Source organism: Oncorhynchus mykiss, chromosome 5 (genome assembly GCF_013265735.2).
Source record: "Oncorhynchus mykiss isolate Arlee chromosome 5, USDA_OmykA_1.1, whole genome shotgun sequence".
Lineage (NCBI taxonomy): Eukaryota > Metazoa > Chordata > Actinopteri > Salmoniformes > Salmonidae > Oncorhynchus > Oncorhynchus mykiss.
This window is the reverse complement of record NC_048569.1, coordinates 46,571,511-46,591,976: the sequence shown is the minus strand read 5'-3', so window position 1 is coordinate 46,591,976 and position 20,466 is coordinate 46,571,511. Positions and strand designations below refer to the sequence as shown.

The 20,466-nt window shown below is 43.6% G+C and overlaps 1 protein-coding gene across 3 annotated transcripts in view; it reads left to right on the top strand.

Annotated features, from left to right (window-relative positions):
- LOC110523962 (inactive tyrosine-protein kinase PRAG1) overlaps positions 1 to 19,304 on the top strand; it is a 37,642-nt gene extending 18,338 nt beyond the window's left edge. For all 3 annotated transcript variants that reach the window (XM_036977696.1, XM_021603140.2, XM_036977695.1), the window contains 4 exons: positions 1,622 to 1,788; positions 13,051 to 13,817; positions 16,206 to 16,487; positions 16,700 to 19,304. In XM_036977696.1, the coding sequence (XP_036833591.1) occupies positions 1,622 to 1,788; positions 13,051 to 13,817; positions 16,206 to 16,487; positions 16,700 to 17,500 (2,017 nt within the window). In that variant the 3' untranslated portion in view covers positions 17,501 to 19,304. The remainder of the gene's footprint in view (positions 1 to 1,621; positions 1,789 to 13,050; positions 13,818 to 16,205; positions 16,488 to 16,699) is intronic.
- Positions 19,305 to 20,466: the final 1,162 nt, after the last annotated feature.

The following is a 20,466-nucleotide window of genomic DNA, read 5'->3' as shown; positions in this document are numbered from 1 at the left end:
GCAAAAGCAACACTCGAGTGGTTTAAGGGGAAACATCTAAATGTCTTTGAATGGCCTAGTCAAAGCCCAGACCTCAATCCAATTGAGAATTGGTGGTATGTCTTAAAGATTGCTGTACACCAGCAGAACCCATCCAACTTGAAGGAGCTGGAGCAGTTTTGCCTTGAAGAATGGACAAAAATCCAAGTGGCTAGATGTGCCAAGCTTATAGAGACATGCCCCAAGAGACTTGCGGCTGTAAATGCTGCAAAAGGTGGCTGTACAAAGCATTGACTTTGGGGCGGTGAATAGTTATGTACGCTCATGTTTTCAGTTTTTTTGTCTTATTTCTTGTTTGTTTCACAATAAAAAATATTTAGCATCTTCAAAGTGGTAGGCATGTTGTGTAAATCAAATTATACAACCCCCCCCCCCCAAAAAAAAAAAAATATATATATATATTTTAATTCCAGGTTGTAAGGCAACAAAAATGCCAAGGGGGGGTGAATACATTCGCAAGTCACTGTAAACCTTTGGTGTGAAAAATAATACTGGATCCTGCTCTGCTCAAGAATGAGTAGGGTTCACACACACACACACACACACACACATTTTGTTGTGGTGATTTACGAGGTGATTGCAGTTAAAAGGCCCAGTGGATAGAGCAATAGAGCCAGTCAATCTGAGATGAAGGAGACGGTCGGTCCTAAGCTCTGTTATCCCATTAACCAGCTATAATGAAGCAACTGAATAGCAGTGGCCGGCTTTTTCACTCAGTCTAATTGCGTCCCATGATCAGAAAAACTACCCCAGGAGGATGGAGCTCCTTTTCATTCAGATATAATCAGATAGACGCAATCATGGCAGGGGAAACCAAAAATGGATTTTCTATCTATCGTTTTAGAGTAGAGCTTTTGTCGGTTGATTTGGAGAACAGGTAAATTATTAAAATGGGGCTAGGAGGTGGAAAGGGGCAAACATTTTCAAAAACAGCATTGTTGAACGGTCAATTCGGCAAACCACAGTCTGTATTGTCTCTCTTTCATGAATTGGCATTATTTTGGTTCTAAGTATTGTGTGCTAGAAAATTCTTTATCTAAAGAGACACAGCAACAACAAACACTCAGTCAGCCAGGAAAGTGAGAATAATCTAACTGATATTTTCTGTGTTCTTGTGAAGAGTTGAGGCAAGTTACCTAATGGAGTGGCCATACTGTCTTATTTACATCCAGACAGGTTGCGATATCTAGATAAGATGAAAGAGAAACAAAAGTAGATCGTAAACAACCGTCTCATTCCCTGAAGCAAAACTGACAGGGAAGCAGCACACAACACAACGCACACAAACAACACACGCTCGACCAGTTTCCTGAAATTAGACAGGAGTACTAAGATTCTGTGTTCTTTTTAACTGGTTGGAAGAATAGAGAACACTGTCTGTAATTGTAGAGACATGTTGTTAGTTGTTTTTAAGCAGTGCAAGCATCAGACATGATAACAGTGAGTGTTCATTTGTTTTTAATGGTGGGAAGCTGTTGTGTTATTATTCATTTAACTTCCTGGTTATGGAGATAAGGCACTAAACAATCCCCCCCACACATACACACACAGTCAGTCAGTCTCTATGTTCCTCTCTCTGCAGGGTGTCTGGTAAGATGAGTCAGAGCAGTGTGGAGCTGGACCGGAGTAGCCAGCAGGGCTCCGTAGAGAGCCTGTCCTACAGTCTCTGTGGCCTGGGGAGCAGCAGCCTGCCTTCAGCCTCGATTGACAGCCTGCCTGGAGGTTCCAACAGAGCCCTCTCTGATTCTGGTGAGTACAGCCACCCGCCGGGACACAAAAACTAGAGACAAGAGATACAAGAGCAGAACAAAAATAATTAAGTGAGCGCTACACACAAGGCTGTGTGATTTTTTGGGGGGGCCAGATATTGCAATTGCGATTATGAGTTGCGATTTTTAAACATACATACTGTGGTAACTAAATATAATACCAAATGAAACAAATATTTTCCAACATTGTTATAGGCTACATATGATAATAGATATAATTATTACACCTATATACAGTTGATGTCGGAAGTTTACATACACTTAGGTTGGAGTCATTAAAACTCGTTTTTCAACCACTCCACAAATTTCTTGTTAACAAACTATAGTTTTGGCAAGGCAGTTAGAACATCTACTTTGTGCATGACACAATTAATTTTTCCAACAATTGTTTACAGACAGATTATTTAACTTATAATTCACTGTATCACAATTCCAGTGGGTCAGAAGTTTACATACACTAAGTTGACTGTGCCTTTAAACAGCTTTGAAAATTCCAGAAAATTATGTCATGGCTTTAGAAGCTTCTGATAGGCTAATTGACATCATTTGAGTCAATTGGAGGTGTACCTGTGGATGTATGTCAAGGCCTACCTTCAAACTCAATGCCTCTTTGCTTGACATCATGGGAAAATCAAAATAAATCAGCAAAGACCTCAGAAGAAAAATTGTAGACCTCCACAAGTCTGGTTCATCCTTGGGAGCAATTTCCAAACACCTGAAGGTACCACATTCATCTGTACAAACAATAGTACGCAAGTATAAACACCATGGGAAAATGCAGCCATCATACCGCCCAGGAAGGAGATGCGTTCTGTCTCCTAGAGATTAACGTACTTTGATGCTAAAAGTGCAAATCAATCCCAGAACAACAGCAAAGGACAACTTGTGAAGATGCTGGAGGAAACAGGTACAAAAGTATCTATATCCACAGTAAAACGAGTCCTCTATAGACATAACCTGAAAGGCCGCTCGTCAAGGAAGAAGCCACTGCTCCAAAACCGCCTTAAAAAAGCCAGACTACGGTTTACAACTGCACATGGGGTCAAAGATCGTACTTTTTGGAGAATTGTCCTCTGGTCTGATGAAACAAAAATAGAACTATTTGGCCATAATGACCAGCATTATGTTTGGAGGAAAAAGGGGGAGGCTTGCAAGCCAAAGAACACCATCCCAACCGTGAAGCACCGGGGTGGCAGCATCATGTTGTGGGGGTGCTTTGCTGCAGGAGGGACTGGTGAACTTCACAAAACAGATGGCATCATGTGGAAGGAAAATTATGTGGATATATTGAAGCAACATCTCAAGACATCAGTCAGGAAGTTAAAGCTTGGTCGTAAATGTGTCTTCCAAATGGACAATGACCCCAAGCATACTTCCAAAGTTGTGTCAAAATGTCCTAATACCCTGACAACACCGCTTGCTTCGCGTGCGCAAGCTTTGCAAAATAAATGTAGGAATATATGTTATTCAATTATTGCACCCACACTGCTCGCTCACGCGCGCCTACGAGAGTCTGCGTTGCCAAGGGCTAAAACAGAGGTCATTCCTATTTCTGACACAGATCGCGCTGCAAGTCCTGCCTCTCCCATCTCCTCATTGGTTTATAGAAGCAGGTACCCATGTGCCATCTCGTCTTTGGTTATACCCACGTGGGTGATTGAAAGACTGTTTTGCCGGTTGTCGTGGTAATACTATGAAAGTGTAGATGCCAATCACCATATAAGTTCAAAGATGAAAAAGCTTGGGAGGAGAGATGACTAGAAATGAGTCGGGTGACCGTTTTATGTGTGGATAAATTGTCGGAGTAAAGGACCTTGTGCATTTCAGGTAAAATAACAACTCAATGTTTATATCACAGGACAAATGAGCTAATAACATCAAGCTAGCTAAATAGGACAAATTAGCTAACTAGCTAAATTGCCATACATGTTTAATGCTCTTCGACCTGTCCCCAAATTAATGTCATTGGATCATAGTTTGTTTTGATATTTTAACCTGCATGTCGTGATCGCGTTTGGTGTAGGGGGACAAAGTAAATGTATGCACGATAGCGCACGATGGCGCACGTGCGCAGCCGGTTTGGGTTCCGTGTAAGGTAGCCTAGTGGTTAGAGTGTTGGACTAGTAACCGGAAGGTTACCCCCGAGCTGACAAGGTACAAATCTGTCGTTTTGCCCCTGAACAGGCAGTTAACCCACTGTTCCTAGGCCGTCATTGAAAATAAGAATTTGTTCTTAACTGACTTGCCTAGTTAAATAAAGGTAAAATACATTTTTAAAAAATAAAAAAGGACAACAAAGTCAAGTTATTTGAGTGGCCATCACAAAGCCCTGACCTCAATCCCATAGAAAATGTGTGGGCAGAACTGAAAAAGCGTGTGCGAGCCAGGTGGCCTACAAACCTGACTCAGTTACACCAGCTCTGTCAGGAGGAATGGGACAAATTCACCCAACTTATTGTGGGAAGCTTGTGGAAGGCTACCCGAAACATTTGACCCAAGTTAAACTATTTAAAGGCAATGCTACCAAATACTAATTTAGTGTATGTAAACTTCTGACCCACTGGGAATGTGATGAAATAAATAAAAGCTCAAATAAATCATTCTCTCTACTATTATTCTGACATTTCACATTCTAAAAATAAAGTGGTGATCCTAACTGAACTAAAACAGGGAATTTTTACTAGGATTAAATGTCAGGAATTGTGAAAAACGGAGTTTAAATGAATTTGGCTGAGGTGTATGTAAACTTCCGACTTCAACTGTATTAAAACACATTTTTATTATCTAAATAATTTTCATTAATTAATGAATAACATAATGAGTTCCTTATTTCTATTTTACCATTATGAGTTCTTAATTAACGTAAGTGAATTATTTATTCAGATACCCATAGGCTACAGATGGAATAGGAAGCTTATGATTGTGTAATTATGTATAAGTAGACTCATTATTATAATTGAAATGATAAGACAAAAGTGCCTTAACAAAAACATGTAACACATAGGTCTCCGATTGCAAGGTGCAGCCTCTGTCCAAAACATTGGAGTTTGGTCCAGTCATTCAACGCGACATTCAACGTTTCAACTTCTCCCTTCATTTTGTTATACGGTGTTGGGAATGGCGACTTAGGAGAAATATGTGCGAGATGGAAATCTTGTATCTCCTGTCCGGCTTGTTCATCATCTTCTTGAAGCCATCTTTGCTGACTGTGTAAATAGGAACATTTCTTTAAGCTATGTGATAGGGGATAGCCTCTGTGATTTCTATGTCTGTAATCAATGCCTGTTTCAGCGGCTGGTTGTGGCTGAGGGGCTTTCCTACTGTCAGATGTTTTTTTCCCACCATGCAATCATCGTAAAGTAGGGGATGGTTATTCTTCAAGTGATTTAATACATTTGTCGTGTTGTCTCTTGTTGTTGCCACAACTCTGAGCCACTTTTTACACAACACTTCAATTTGGTTGACATCGGTTTGCCTGTAGCCAAAATACTGCCATACCACTGAAGGTGCGCCCTTCTTTGGCACACACACACACACACACATACACACACACACACACACACAGGTAAAGCCCTTTCTTTCCTCACCAGAGTCTAACTGCACACTTTAAACAGGGACGCTTGTGATTGGCCAGTATGCACAAGCCATGCAGAGAGTGAGAGAGTTCGCTTGTGATTGGTCAGCATCCTCTGCATGTGCCGACGTAGGATCTACAGTTTGCTACAGCAGGAAATTAATCCTGCCACAAAAGGAAATGTGAATTATTATGCGGATTATAATTAAATTGATGTTTTTTAGGGGGTTGATAGATTTTTCGTAAGGGAAAATCAAGTCTGAAATTTCAAAGTGGAAATCTCAACTCCACTACAAATGTTTCATTTCCTGCATTTAAGATCCTGCATCTGTAGAGAGTGAATGAACAGAGTCTAGTGCATCTTATTGGAGGAGGTACCGTAGTCTAGTTTTTTTTTTTTTTTGTATTAACGGAGGAAGGAGAAAATTGCAGCCTCTTGCAATAATGTAAAAGAATTGTGCCCCAGTGTTGGTCCTGGTGGAAATCTTGCCCTTTATACCATGTTACCTGATTAGGAAAAACGTCTTCACTTGTTTTCCATTTGTGGTAGTCACATGGCTCTACTAGAAGGAAGCCGTCTAACTAGGTTGAGATTGAGAGAACAATCAGAAGAGGAAAAGGCTACGTCAGATATGAGGTTATAGTAGCAGAAGTCCAGCGTTCATTTCTCTGTCCTTGTGTGTGTGCCTGTCTCTCTGTCTGTGTGACCAGCCTTGGTTTTGAAATATACTTTTCCCAGATAGACCGATTTGAATCAGTGTGCGTGTGTGTTTGAGTGCAAGTGAGTGTGTGCGTGTGTCTAACCCTGCACACTGCTGGCTGAGGTCTGACGCACCATCACTCTTGTCTGGCGTCACTGTCTTCGTCTCTCCATATAAGCCCAGGGGATGCAACCCAAATGGCACCTTGTTCTCTATGTAGTGCACTACTTATGACCACAGGTCTCCTGTCAAAAGTAATGCACTCAAAAGGAATATGGTGCCATTTGGGACACTCCCAGACAGTATGTAATTGCCTCACTTCCTGGGAAGTGTTTGAAGAGATAATTATGGGACTTTGATAAGGAGGAAAATACGGGCTTTTGCTGCTCCATGCAGACATGCCATCTTTCCTTTAGATTTCCGCTCTGGAAACTCACTCATTTAGTCGGTGTTAAAAATGTGACTCTATGACTCTATTTCCTACAGTGTTCACTACTTTTGACCAGAGCCCAAAGGTCTGGTCAAAAGTAGTGCACTTTGTAGGGAATAGGGTGCCATTTGAGAAGCAGCCTTACTGTCAACAAGCACACACTTACCCATCTCTCTGGGTTAGACTGTGGAGTTTCACATTCTTTATATTGTACTCTTTAATTCACCATTTCCTAATGGTATAGCACAGCAGACATGTTGACCATCATATTGAACTCCCTCACTCCACCCTCTCAGGGAACTTTGAATAGATGAAATGTGACTAAGATGTTAGACGTTATAAGGGAGGGACACTTAGACACAGTGATAGGATGGGTACAGCTAGCCAAAGTCACCCAGGCAGATGCTGTTGTGGATAATGTACTTTAATGTAGGTTTATGGGTGACGGGTAATTTACTCTAGGTCTATGGGTGAGGGATAATGTAGCTTGCTCTGTTGGCTAAGATGGTTGGCTTTGAGTTGCTGGGCAGAAGATCGCTAGTTTAATCCCCACTCGGGGCAGAACAGAATGCAATCTGTTACATATGGATAATGTGCGGTATGTTTATGGAAAACGTACTATAGGTTTATGGGTTAGGGTTAATGTACTGTAGGTTTGTGGGTGAGGGGTAATGTGCTGTATTGGTAATGTACTATATATGTATAGCATTCTGGGTGAGGGAGGCACAAGGACACAAACCTCCAATTATAAGAATCAATACAGGCGCCTGAGGCGGTAGGCTCCTAGTTCAACAGTAACTACTAGCGGCAGTTAGTCGCTCTCCTCACTCTCCCTATTGCTCATACTGGGCATGTAACGATTCACTAATACGCATTGGTTCCTAGTTCAGATGTTTAAGATCGGGACCCCAATCCAATCCAGATCTAGCATGCATCAGTCAGAAAATCAATTCAAAGGTTACGAATCGTTGGTTTGTTGTTTAGTTTTTTTCTCAAATAACTTTCTTTCTACCTTCTGAAAATACCGCTCTTTTAAATGCGTTGATAGTCCCTTTGCGTGCCGAACAACCCCAGGGAATATCAGCAGCCTAGTGAAACTGCACACTGTGCCCAGCTTCGCGCACTGCCCGAAGAGAGGTCTATTTCTGATCTTGTAGCTGCGGGGCACCTTCAGCATTCAAATGCTTGTAAAATGGCTTGCACAATATTAGGCTTTATTAGTTGATTGACAACCAATATCATTTTCAAGCTTATTGTTATCAAATGTGCTGTTGAAAATGGGGTTTTACCAGAATAGAATTAAGCTACTAGAGACACAACTCTGATCTGGCTATAGCCTACCTGCGGATCGAGGCTTGCGTTCGATTTTATTTTGATTGTTCAGGTTCACCATCAGCAATAGTTTGGATAGTTTTGCTTTAAACAGTCAGTGTATTCAGAAAGTATTCAGACCACTTTACTTTTTCCACATTGTTACGTTAGTCTTATTCTAAAATGGATTTAATAAAAAATTTAAACTCAATCTGCACACAATACTCCATAATTTTTTTACAGAAAAAAGCAAACAGATGAGACTCAGAATTGAGCTCAAGTGCATCCTGCTTCCGTTGATCATCTTTGATGTTTCTACAACTTCATTGGAGTCCACCTTTGGTAAATTCAATTGATTGGAAAGGTACACCTGTATATATATATATATATATATATATATATATATACAGTGCCTTGCGAAAGTATTCGGCCCCCTTGAACTTTGCGACCTTTTGCCACATTTCAGGCTTCAAACATAAAGATATAAAACTGTATTTTTTTGTGAAAAATCAACAACAAGTGGGACACAATCATGAAGTGGAACGACATTTATTGGATATTTCAAACTTTTTTAACAAATCAAAAACTGAAAAATTGGGCGTGCAAAATTATTCAGCCCCTTTACTTTCAGTGCAGCAAACTCTCTCCAGAAGTTCAGTGAGGATCTCTGAATGATCCAATGTTGACCTAAATGACTAATGATGATAAATACAATCCACCTGTGTGTAATCAAGTCTCCGTATAAATGCACCTGCACTGTGATAGTCTCAGAGGTCCGTTAAAAGCGCAGAGAGCATCATGAAGAACAAGGAACACACCAGGCAGGTCCGAGATACTGTTGTGAAGAAGTTTAAAGCCGGATTTGGATACAAAAAGATTTCCCAAGCTTTAAACATCCCAAGGAGCACTGTGCAAGCGATAATATTGAAATGGAAGGAGTATCAGACCACTGCAAATCTACTAAGACCTGGCCGTCCCTCTAAACTTTCAGCTCATACAAGGAGAAGACTGATCAGAGATGCAGCCAAGAGGCCCATGATCACTCTGGATGAACTGCAGAGATCTACAGCTGAGGTGGGAGACTCTGTCCATAGGACACCAATCAGTCGTATATTGCACAAATCTGGCCTTCATGGAAAAGTGGCAAGAAGAAAGCCATTTCTTAAAGATATCCATAAAAAGTGTCGTTTAAAGTTTGCCACAAGCCACCTGGGAGACACACCAAACATGTGGAAGAAGGTGCTCTGGTCAGATGAAACCAAAATTGAACTTTTTGGCAACAATGCAAAACGTTATGTTTGGCGTAAAAGCAACACAGCTGAACACACCATCCCCACTGTCAAACATGGTGGTGGCAGCATCATGGTTTGGGCTTGCTTTTCTTCAGCAGGGACAGGGAAGATGGTTAAAATTGATGGGAAGATGGATGGAGCCAAATACAGGACCATTCTGGAAGAAAACCTGATGGAGTCTGCAAAAGACCTGAGACTGGGACGGAGATTTGTCTTCTAACAAGACAATGATCCAAAACATAAAGCAAAATCTACAATGGAATGGTTCAAAAATAAACATATCCAGGTGTTAGAATGGCCAAGTCAAAGTCCAGACCTGAATCCAATCGAGAATCTGAGGAAAGAACTGAAAACTGCTGTTCACAAATGCTCTCCATCCAACCTCACTGAGCTCGAGCTGTTTTGCAAGGAGGAATGGGAAAAAATGTCAGTCTCTCGATGTGCAAAACTGATAGAGACATACCCCAAGCGACTTACAACTGTAATCGCAGCAAAAGATGGCGCTACAAAGTATTAACTTAAGTGGGCTGAATAATTTTGCATGCCCAATTTTTCAGTTTTTGATTTGTTAAAAAAGTTTGAAATATCCAATAAATGTCGTTCCACTTCATGATTGTGTCCCACTTGTTGTTGATTCTTCACAAAAAAATACAGGTTTATATCTTTATGTTTGAAGCCTGAAATGTGGCAAAAGGTCGCAAAGTTCAAGGGGGCCGAATACTTTCGCAAGGCACTGTATACATACAGTGGGACAAAAAAGTATTTAGTCAACCACCAATTGTGCAAGTTCTCCCACTTAAAAAGATGAGAGAGTAATTTTCATCATAGGTACACTTCAACTATGACAGACAAAATGAGAAAAAAAATCCAGAAAATCACATTGTAGGATTTTTTTATGAATTTATTTGCAAATTATGGTGGAAAATAAGTATTTGGTCAATAACAAAAGTTTATCTCAATACTTTGTTATATACCCTTTGTTGGCAATGGCAGAGGTCAAACGTTTTCTGTAAGTCTTCACAAGGTTTTCACACACTGTTGCTAGTATTTTGGCCCATTCCTCCATGCAGATCTCCTGTAGAGCAGTGATGTTTTGGGGCTGTTGCTGGGCAACACGGACTTTCAACTCCCTCCAAAGATTTTCTATGGGGTTGAGATCTGGAGACTGGCTAGGCCACTCCAGGACCTTGAAATGCTTCTTACGAAGCAACTCCTTCGTTGCCCGGGCGGTGTGTTTGGGATCATTGTCATGCTGAAAGACCCAGCCACATTTCATCTTCAATGCCCTTGTTGATGGAAGGCGGTTTTCACTCAAAATCTCACGATACATGGCCCCATTCATTCTTTCCTTTACACGGATCAGTTGTCCTGGTCCCTTTGCAGAAAAACAGCCCCAAAGCATGATGTTTCCACCCCCATATTTCACAGAGGTATGGTGTTCTTTGGATGCAACTCAACATTCTTTGTCCTCCAAACACGACGAGTTGAGTTTTTACCAAAAAGTTATATTTTGGTTTCATCTGACCATATGACATTCTCCCAATCTTCTTCTGGATCATCCACATGCTCTCTAGCAAACTTCAGATGGGCCTGGACATGTACTGGCTTAAGCAGGGCGACACGTCTGGATTTGAGTCCCTGGCGGCGTAGTGTGTTACTGATGGTAGGCTTTGTTACTTTGGTCCCAGCTCTCTGCAGGTCATTCACTAGGTCCCCCCGTGTGGTTCTGGGATTTTTGCTCACCATTCTTGTGATCATTTTGACACCACGGGGTGAGATCTTGCGTGGTGCTTCAGATCGAGGGAGATTATCAGTGGTTTTGTATGTCTTCCATTTCCTAATAATTGCTCCCACAGTTGATTTCTTCAAACCAAGCTGCTTACCTAATGCAGATTTAGTCTTCCCAGCCTGGTGCAGGTCTACAATTTTGTGTCTGGTGTCCTTTGACAGCTCTTTGGTCTTGGCCATAGTGGAGTTTGGAGTTTGGAGTGTGACTGTTTGAGGTTGTGGACAGGTGTCTTTTATACTGATAACAAGTTCAAACAGGTGACAGTAATACAGGTAACGAGTGGAGGACAGAGGAGCCTCTTAAAGAAGAAGTTACAGGTCTGTGACAGCCAGAAATCTTGTTTGTTTGTAGGTGACCAAATACTTAGTTTCCACCATAATTTGCAAATAAATTCATTAAAAATCCTACAATGTGATTTTCTGATTATTTTTTCTCATTTTGTCTGTCATAGTTGAAGTATACCTATGATGAAAATTACAGGCCTCTCTCATCTTTTTAAGTGGGAGAACTTGCACAATTGGTGGCTGACTAAATACTTTTTTGCCCCACTGTATATATATATATATATATATATAAACAAACAAGATAAGTATTTGGTCACCTACAAACAAACAAGATTTCTGGCTGTCACAGACCTGTAACTTCTTCTTTAAGAGGCTTCTCTGTCCTCCACTCGTTACCTGTATTAATGGCACCTGTTTGAACTTGTTATCAGTATAGAAGACAACCCGATCAAACATCTCTGGAGAGACCTGAAAATAGCTGTGCAGCAACGCACCCCATCCAACCTGACAGATCTTGAGAGGATCTGCAGAGAACAATGGGAGAAACACCCCAAATACAGGTGTGCCAAGCTTGTATCATCATACCCAAGAAGACTAATCACTGCCAAAGGTGCTTCAACAAGGGCATGATGGCATGATGGTCTAAGGCATTGTACCGCAGTGCTAGCTATGCCACTAGAGATCCTGGTTCGAGTCCAGGCTCTGTCGCAGCCGGCCGCAACCGGGAGACCCATGGGGCAGCGCACAATTGGCCCAGTGTCGTCCAGATTAGGGGAGGGTTTGGTCGACAGAGATGGTGTTGTTCAATCAGGCTCTAGCGACTCCTGTGGCGGGCCGGGCATACTGCACACTGACACGGTCGACGATGTGTACGGTGTTTCCTCAGACACATTGGTGGGCTGGCTTCTGGGTATTGTGTCAAAAAGCAGTGTGGCTGGTTTTGTTTCGGAGGACGCACGGCTCTTGACCTTCACCTCTTACGAGTCCATATGGGGGTTGCAGTGATGGGGCAAGACTGTAACTACAAATTGGGGTAAAAAAAAAGGTGCTTCAACAAATACTTATGTGATATTTCCCCCCCAAATTCTCTAAAAACCTGTTTAAGCGTGGTCATTGTAGGGTATTGTGTGTAGATTGATGAGGGGGATAAAATAAGGCTGTAACATAACAAAATGTGGAAAAGGTCAAGGGGTCGAATACTTTCCGAATTATCATTCTATAACAAGGACAGCAAACCCTTTTGGCGAGCAGCACTGCTTTGCCAAAGCAAGAGGAGAAAAGAAGCTTACTCAGTAAAGACCTCAAAACAATCAACATCATTTGATTTCGAGACAGGGGTGAAATCCAAAGTTGTGCTATATGTTCATTGGTCATTTCATAGACAAATATTGATACATTACTAGCGCAAACACTTAGAATCTGCAAAAATGACACGTTAGTGGGTGCTAGCGATTTCAGATCAAAAGTAGGGGGACAAAAAGCCTACATGCACTACCCAACCCCCCCACCCCCAATCTGATAGTGGTGTGATAGATGCCCAGTCTCCCTTATGGCTCAGCTTGGGTTCTTACATACACACCACACACACACACACACACACACTCAGCTCAGAGTTTTTTTCTAGTGTGAGATGTTTTGATCAAATGTTTTTTATTATATGTATATGGATTCGGCAACTGTTTGATCAGAGAAGTGTTGATGCTGCTGGTACTAGTAGTTCTCCAGTGTTGAAGTAAATTCAGTATGTAAAAAAATGGAAATGTGCTTCAAATGTAATATTTTATCTAGTGCCTGTAGCCTGTCTCTGTGTGATATCCAATATCAACATGAATACTGATGACTTCTCTCTCGCTCTCTACAGGTTCCCACGATGCTCCTCGTCTGTCGTGCGCCTCCCCATTTCCCAGAAGCCCCATGGACTCCTCTCCAGTGTCTCCTCACCCTGACCCGTTCCCTAGCAACAACCTTTCCAACCAGCTGCAGCCACCGCCTCTCCCCGAGAAGAAGATGGTGAACCGCACTGTCTCCGCCCCTGACAGCGCAGCTGGGAAACCCCTGTTCTGGGCCATCCCCCGCCTCCCCTTCACCAGTGGTTCCGAGAGCAACGCATCTCGTCCAGATGTACCATCCCTGTCCAGCCTCCCGTCCTCCCCTGTCGACCCCCGTCCCCTCTACTCCTCCGAATCCCTAGAGCGCTGTCATGGCCCTCCGAGTCGCCCCCTGCACTCCCGGACCCTGGACGAACCCCTGAAAGTACGTGGTCGACTCGGAGGACACAGCCGGGGCAGCATCACCTCCTCCTCCTCCCCCCAGCTCAGCGGCCCTCACCTCTCAGCCTCCGGGCCCAGCCACGGCTCTAGCCTGCAGCTGCAGACCCTGCTCAGTAACATAGACAGTAGAGAGGGCATCTACTCTAAGCTGGGAGGCCTGTACGCTGAGTCGTTGCGGCGCCTGGCTCTGAAATGTGAGGACCACTTCACCCGCAGTCAGAAGAACACGCTGCGCTTCGATGAGAGCAACTGGTCCCTGTTCAAACTGACCTGTAACAAAGCCAGCTGTAATGCAGGCGATGCTGTGTACTACTCTGCTGCCTGCGCCTCCGACCCATCTAACTCCTACGCTGTCAAGGTGACAACCTTAGATACCTTTCATCTCCATAGCTCTCTGTGTTCTCAAGTTTTACACTACACACACACACACACACACACACAGTCAAGGTAACTGAATACAAACTTTCTTAGTTAACCTTTATCTAGGCCCCTTTTAGGTCAGAAGAACGCTTTCCCTAGGGAGATATGTCTGTCTGTGTTCTTGAGTTTCAAAGTGGGATTGTTTTGGGGGCCAAGGCTCTCATGTGGTGCTTGATAATCAAAATGTTTTGCTATCAAGGACTCTGGTGTTTAATGTTTATAATAAGTCTGAAAGACAAAGCAACAAGGCTGAGAATACATTTAGAGGGGGGGGGAAACGTGTGGAATTATAAACAAGCATGTGGCGAGGATGTGTGTGTGTGGGTGAGAGACATAATTACCGTGAGAAGAGGTTCTTTGTAATCTGTAGTTTAAATTCAAACTCCTCTCTTTTTAAAATTTTTTTTTATTTTACCCCTTTTTCTTCCCAATTCCGTGGTATACAATTGTTTTTAGTAGCTACTATCTTGTCTGATCGCTACAACTCCCGTACGGGCTCGGAAGAGACGAAGGTTGAAAGTCATGCGTCCTCCGATACACAACCCAACCAAGCAGCACTGCTTCTTAACACAGCGCCATCCAACCCGGAAGCCAGCCGCACCAATGTGTCGGAGGAAACACTGTGCACTTGGCAACCTTGGTAGCGCGCACTGCGCCTGGCCCGCCACAGGAGTCGCTGGTGCGCGATGAGACAAGGATTTCCCTACCGGCCAAACCCTCCCTAACCCGGACGACACTAGGCCAATTGTGCGTCGCCCCACGGGCCTCCCGGTCGCGGCCGGTTACGACAGAGCCTAGGCGTGAGTCTCTGGTGGCACAGCTGGCGCTGCAGTACAGCACCCTTAACCACTGCGCCACTCGGGAGGCCCTCAAACTCTTCTCTGATTGGATTGTGTACGTTCAGACTCCCCTGTGATTGGACTGTGTAAGTTCTACTCATCAATCACGGTCATCTTCCTACCTTGTTAAAGACTAGCTCGCTAAACAATAAAACCTGTCCAATGAAGTAACAAGCTTTTTGACTGTTTAGAGAACCAGAGGGAGCCACAGCCCCTTCACTTTGTGTATGTACCAAATGGCATGTTATTCCCTACGTAGTGCACTACTTTTGACCATATAGGAGATAGGGTGCCATTTGGGACAGATTTGGTTTGTTCTCTGAGGGAAGAGAAGGAAGGTCCCACCATTCTAGTGTACCTCCAGGGAATGTACTGTAGCCTGCCGTGGAGGGAGGAGGGTATGCTGCTCTGCATTCATTCTGACTGACCTTTGTCCCAAAGTCATTAGCAACGTGTAAATCCAGAGCAGGGCCCTGTGTGTTAAGGGAGGTTTGCTGCCGAGGCTCTGCATAGTCTTTCCTAATGTCTCTGTGTCCATTAATCTTTTCATGCCAGCCAGGATTTACAGTTATACACACGCCTGTTGTCAAGGCCTGTACACACACACACACATCAAAGATCCCCTCTCTCTCACACACACACACACACACACACACACATAGTGTATGAAATAATCCAGCCTTCATATTAATCATCAGACTGTCCCAAATAACACCCTATTCCTTATATAGTCTACTACATTTCCCTATGGGCCCTGGTCAAAAGTATTGCACTATATATGGGAATTGGGTGCAATTTGGGAAGTACCCTATGTCATATCAGAGCTTACCCTATTCCCAATATAGTGCACTACTTTTGACTAGGGTCTATAGGACTCTGGTCAAAAGTAGTGCACTATATAGGGAATAAGGTGCAATTTGGGATGCAACACACAGTGTTTGGCTTTGCACGTATGGTACATGATGAAACTCATTCATCATAGCTGCCATTAGTGTACCAGTGTTTGTCTGCTTGAAAACAAGATCAGAATGAATGCAGGATTTAAAGCTTGGTGACAGCGAGTGAGAATACTAAATCTCACCAAGTGCAAGTAGAGAATGTGTTAATGTGTCTACTTGAAGTAGTACAATAAGGGGAAAGACTCTTGCAAAGTCTCAAGTAGCGTGCAAGCACACAGGCGAGATTTGATTCTGGATGCAGAGATAGTATATAAAACTATACGTTTTAAGTTATAAAACTGCTTCAATTATAACTGAAGTATTTCCACATTCTGTCCACATCAGGGCTTTGACTCTTGTCTATCAATGTAATTCAAGTATTTTCCCCACTATGCACATTGTGGTCTAAGCAGTCTCTTCCTCCTCCACTCTGTTCTCTGAAAGTGCCAGGCAGACATTTTCCTAATTCTCTCCACATCATGGCGTTGACTCTCCCCTCCTCCATTCTCTACCTAACTATAACCAGTATGTTTCCCTCTCTCCCTCCAGATCTGTAAGAGCCAGACCTCTGAAGCCAAGCAGGGTCACCTCTACGGCTTGTCTGTCCAGCAAACCCTCCCGCCCCACTTCAACCTCCAGCAGGACTGTGGTCACTTCATCGCCTGCGTCCCCCAGAGCATGCTCCCCCCTGACGAGGCTTCACTGCCCCTCGGGCCCAACCCCACGCAGGGGGACAAGGAACGCGTGGTGGTTATCACCCAGGAGGTGCCACAGCAGAGTACGGCAGACTTCGTGAAGGAGTGGGCGTCCTTCCACCAGGCTCAGCCAGAGGTCAGTTGTCTGTCTGCGTCTCAAATGGCACCCTAGGCCCCTGGTCAAAAGTAGTGCACTATATAGGGAATATGGTACCATTTTGGGACACTCATAGCTTTCTTCATTTTTGCTTTAAGCTTTCAGCCTTTAAAAAAAATCTTGTTTTGATGTACAGAGCTTGGTGATTTCTGATGAATAGCGCTCTACTATTGAAATGTATTGTTTTCTAGGTGTACGAACGGCGGGTCTGCTTCCTCCTGCTGCAGCTGTGCAACGGTCTGGAGCACCTAAAGGAGCACGGGGTCACACACCGCGACCTCTGTCTGGAGAACCTTCTCCTGATCCCTCACCGTCGCCCCCTGCAGGCCAACCCCAATGCCCCCTACGACCAGAAGCACCTCCCCCGCCTGGTCATCGCCAGCTTCGCCAAGGCCAAGCAGCGAAACACTGAGGATTCCACTGCCAATGATCCCCGCATTAAACGCGACCACGCCCGCCTGGCCCCGGAAATCGTGTCGGCCGCCCAGTACCGGAAATTCGACGAGTTCCAAACGGGAATCCTGATCTACGAGCTGCTCCACCAGCCCAACCCATTCGAGGTGAGCCCAAAACTGAAAGAACAGGACTACAACTGTGAGGACCTGCCCCCCATTCCTCCAGTCTCCCTCTACTCCACTGGGCTCCAGAGACTAACCCAGCTGCTCCTCCAGCCAGACCCAATGAAACGCATCCACATCCAGGAGGCCAAGCGGGTGCTGCAGAGCCTTCTGTGGGGCCCCCGGAGGGACCTGATGGAGCAGCAGCGGTGGGGGAACCGAGACAGGCTGGGCCCCGGAGAAGGGCCATGCCACGAGGGCCTCCTCAACTGGCTGGACGTGAAGAGAGCCCTGCTGATGATGAAGTTTGCTGAGAGGTCTCTGGAGCCGGAGAGGAACGCAGAGTTGGAAGACTGGCTGTGTTGTCAGTACTTCAGCGCCGCTCACCCTCTGTCCCTGTGTCATACTGCTGAACTGCTCTACTCACTCAAATGACTGAAACACTGACTGGACAAACTGTCTGAATCCCAAATCAACCCCTAGCTCCCTAGGCACTCCATGAGATCTGAAAAGATTGGATAGTTTTAGGATTGGGGCGAGTTTGTGGACAATGTGTAGAGACAATGAACCAATGCCTTGGGTTTCCCTGTATCTGTCACGGAGGATATACGAAAATACAATGTGAACCTGCTGCCTGCCTGCCTCCTTTACAACGACATGCATGAAAGCAAGGCATCACTGACTGACCATTCAGCTTCAACTGTATGTGTTCTAGTTTACAGACTGCTGTTTTGTTTACTGTGTGGACTAAGGCAGACCACTGGAGATTGTCCAAAAGCACAGCCAGGCCAGGGATGGACAGAACAGCCTAACATGGAATGGTCTCTCTGGCCAGACTGAGCATTTTGCACTCTCCACCCCAAACACAGCCCCTGTGAGAAGAGACTTGCACGGAATGGAGCAAATCAGACAAAGATGTACACTTACTATAATGCAAAGTACTAATGAACAACAGCCGAGCCAAGACATTCTAACTGTTACGGTCTTGTGTTGTCCTTAATTAATAGGACTTCTTGATACCCATTGCCCTTTGAAATAGTAAGAGCTCTCGATGGTATTTCATCCCTGTCCACTCCAGCAAGTCTTGACATAAATGTTTGATTGTGCCTGTGCAGCTATTTAACTTTTATTTGCTTATTACAAAATGTAAATAGAGGGTCACACACAAGTATTTACATTTGCCTATATTACAATGGCACATATAGTAAAAGTGTTGACACGGAGTCGACAGGTTCTAGAATGATGCTTACTATTCAGTGTAAAGGTATGATGTTGCATCTCACCTTGTCAATCCATATGGGGAGTAAGGGTATTGGTCTTTAGAGAGGCAGCCATTTTAAAGGCAAAGCTGTTTTGACTGAATGGAACTAGCCTGACCTGAACCAATTCAAAATGTGTACTGCCTAATGCCACTTAATACGGTGTGTATTGCATTAGTTAAGATGGCCAGAACCACCACTACTATGGCCCCACTTACGCCAATACTTACCTTAATATCATCTACAATTGTTGTTTTCGATATTATAAAATTGTTACAGTGCCTTTAGTTCTCCATGTGTTATGGTGACTGAGAACTTCATTGTAAATCGTAACCCCTATACACCCTCTTCGATATGTGAAACTGGAATTTCACAGACTAGTCTGGAGACAGATATAACTTGTACATACAGAGATTGTAGATCAACTGTTGTGCCCCACTCAAGCAGGTCTTAATAATTGCAATGGATAAGATCCATAGTGAAAGTATTTATGATATCCAATTGTTTAACCTGAATTAGTCACTGGAATGCCTTTTTGTTTTTTTGGTTACGTCCAAAATAACACTATATTACCTGCACTACTTTTGACTAGGGTTTCGGTCCAAAGTAGTGCACTATTTAGAGAATAGGGTGCCATTTTGAGAAGCTACCTGTGATTGTTTTTCCCTTTTTATTACTTTGTTTGTTTTAGAGGTTGATGTTTTAATGCTTCTGCTGTTGTGCTTGCTGTGTCTCCTCTCCTTTGCCAGTGCACTGCAGCAGACTGCTTCCACACACACTTTAACTTCTTAGCTTTTTCTCCAATGAGAAATATGGCCTGAGGCTGCAAAGGAAACAGTCCAAATACTGTTCTATTCCACTGCGGTTATCATTATGGGACTAGAACATTTACACTTCTCTGATGATGTTATTAACAGAATTTGTGAGCCTCACCTGCATCTATTAATAAATTGTAAATGTTTTCACACATTCACACCATACTCCGTCTCAGTCTTTCTGTTTTGAATCAATGGGTGGAACCTGTGAATGGATATAAGTGTGCTGCTGATTATGGCCTGGTACTTTGTAAGACCTTAGCTGCTAATGAAATGGAGAAAAAAAGGCTTGACATGCCTGAGTCAGGGAGCTGTAAGGAAAATGTGAAAGCCCATTTGTACAAAATTGTATAAATGTGGTACCAAGCAGTCAGTGGAGGCTCCTCAGAGGAGGAAGGGGAGGACCATCCTCCTCAGTGAATATCATCAAAATGTCAATTGTAAAATGTTTAGAAAGTTATCCTTTTAAAATAAAACTATACTAAATATAAAACACGCCACCAAATGACTGATTAAAACACAATTCTGCCAAAAAGGTCTACAGTAGCCTTAAGAGCACTCTGTAGGGTAGCGACCATGGTGTAGCCGGAGGACAGCTTGCTTCCGTCCTCCTCTGGGTACATTGACATCAATACAAAACCTAGGAGGCTCATGGTTCTCACTCCCTTCCATAGACTTACACAGTAATTGTAACTTCCGGAGGACGTCCTCCAGCCTATCAGAGTTCTTGCAGTATGAAGTGACATGTCCACCCAATCAAAGGATCAGATAATGAATCTAGTACTGAAAGCATAACCTACAGTTAGCTAGCACTGCAGTGTAGAAAATGGTGAGTAGTTGACTCAAAGAGAGAGAAAGACAATAGTTGAACAGTTTTGAACAAATGTATTTTTTCCAAAACGAAGGAGAAGCAAGAGAGAGATTTCCTTATTTTTTTTCAGTTTCACTTACTTAGCAGGCAAATGCAACTACCTAGTTTAGCCTACTGAAACACCGTGCTCAGAAAGAGGGATGCTATGTTAGCTAGCTGGCTATGACTTTCCAAAACAACGATGGAACTTTTCCAATTCATTTATGGTAAGCTTTTGGCATTACTCATTTATTGCCACCCGGGGCCCACCGGTGTAACTGCTTACTGACTGCACACTAACGTTACTGCATGATTGTAGCGGGTTTACTAACGCGTTACTTATATTAGCTATACTTTACTTTAGCTAACATGGTGACAACGATGTAGGCAGAGTGTAGCGGTTTGGTAAGTTTTTTTTCGCCTGGCCACATACAGCTGATGTGTTGTGCATTGAAGTCCACAAGCAAAGGGAAGAAG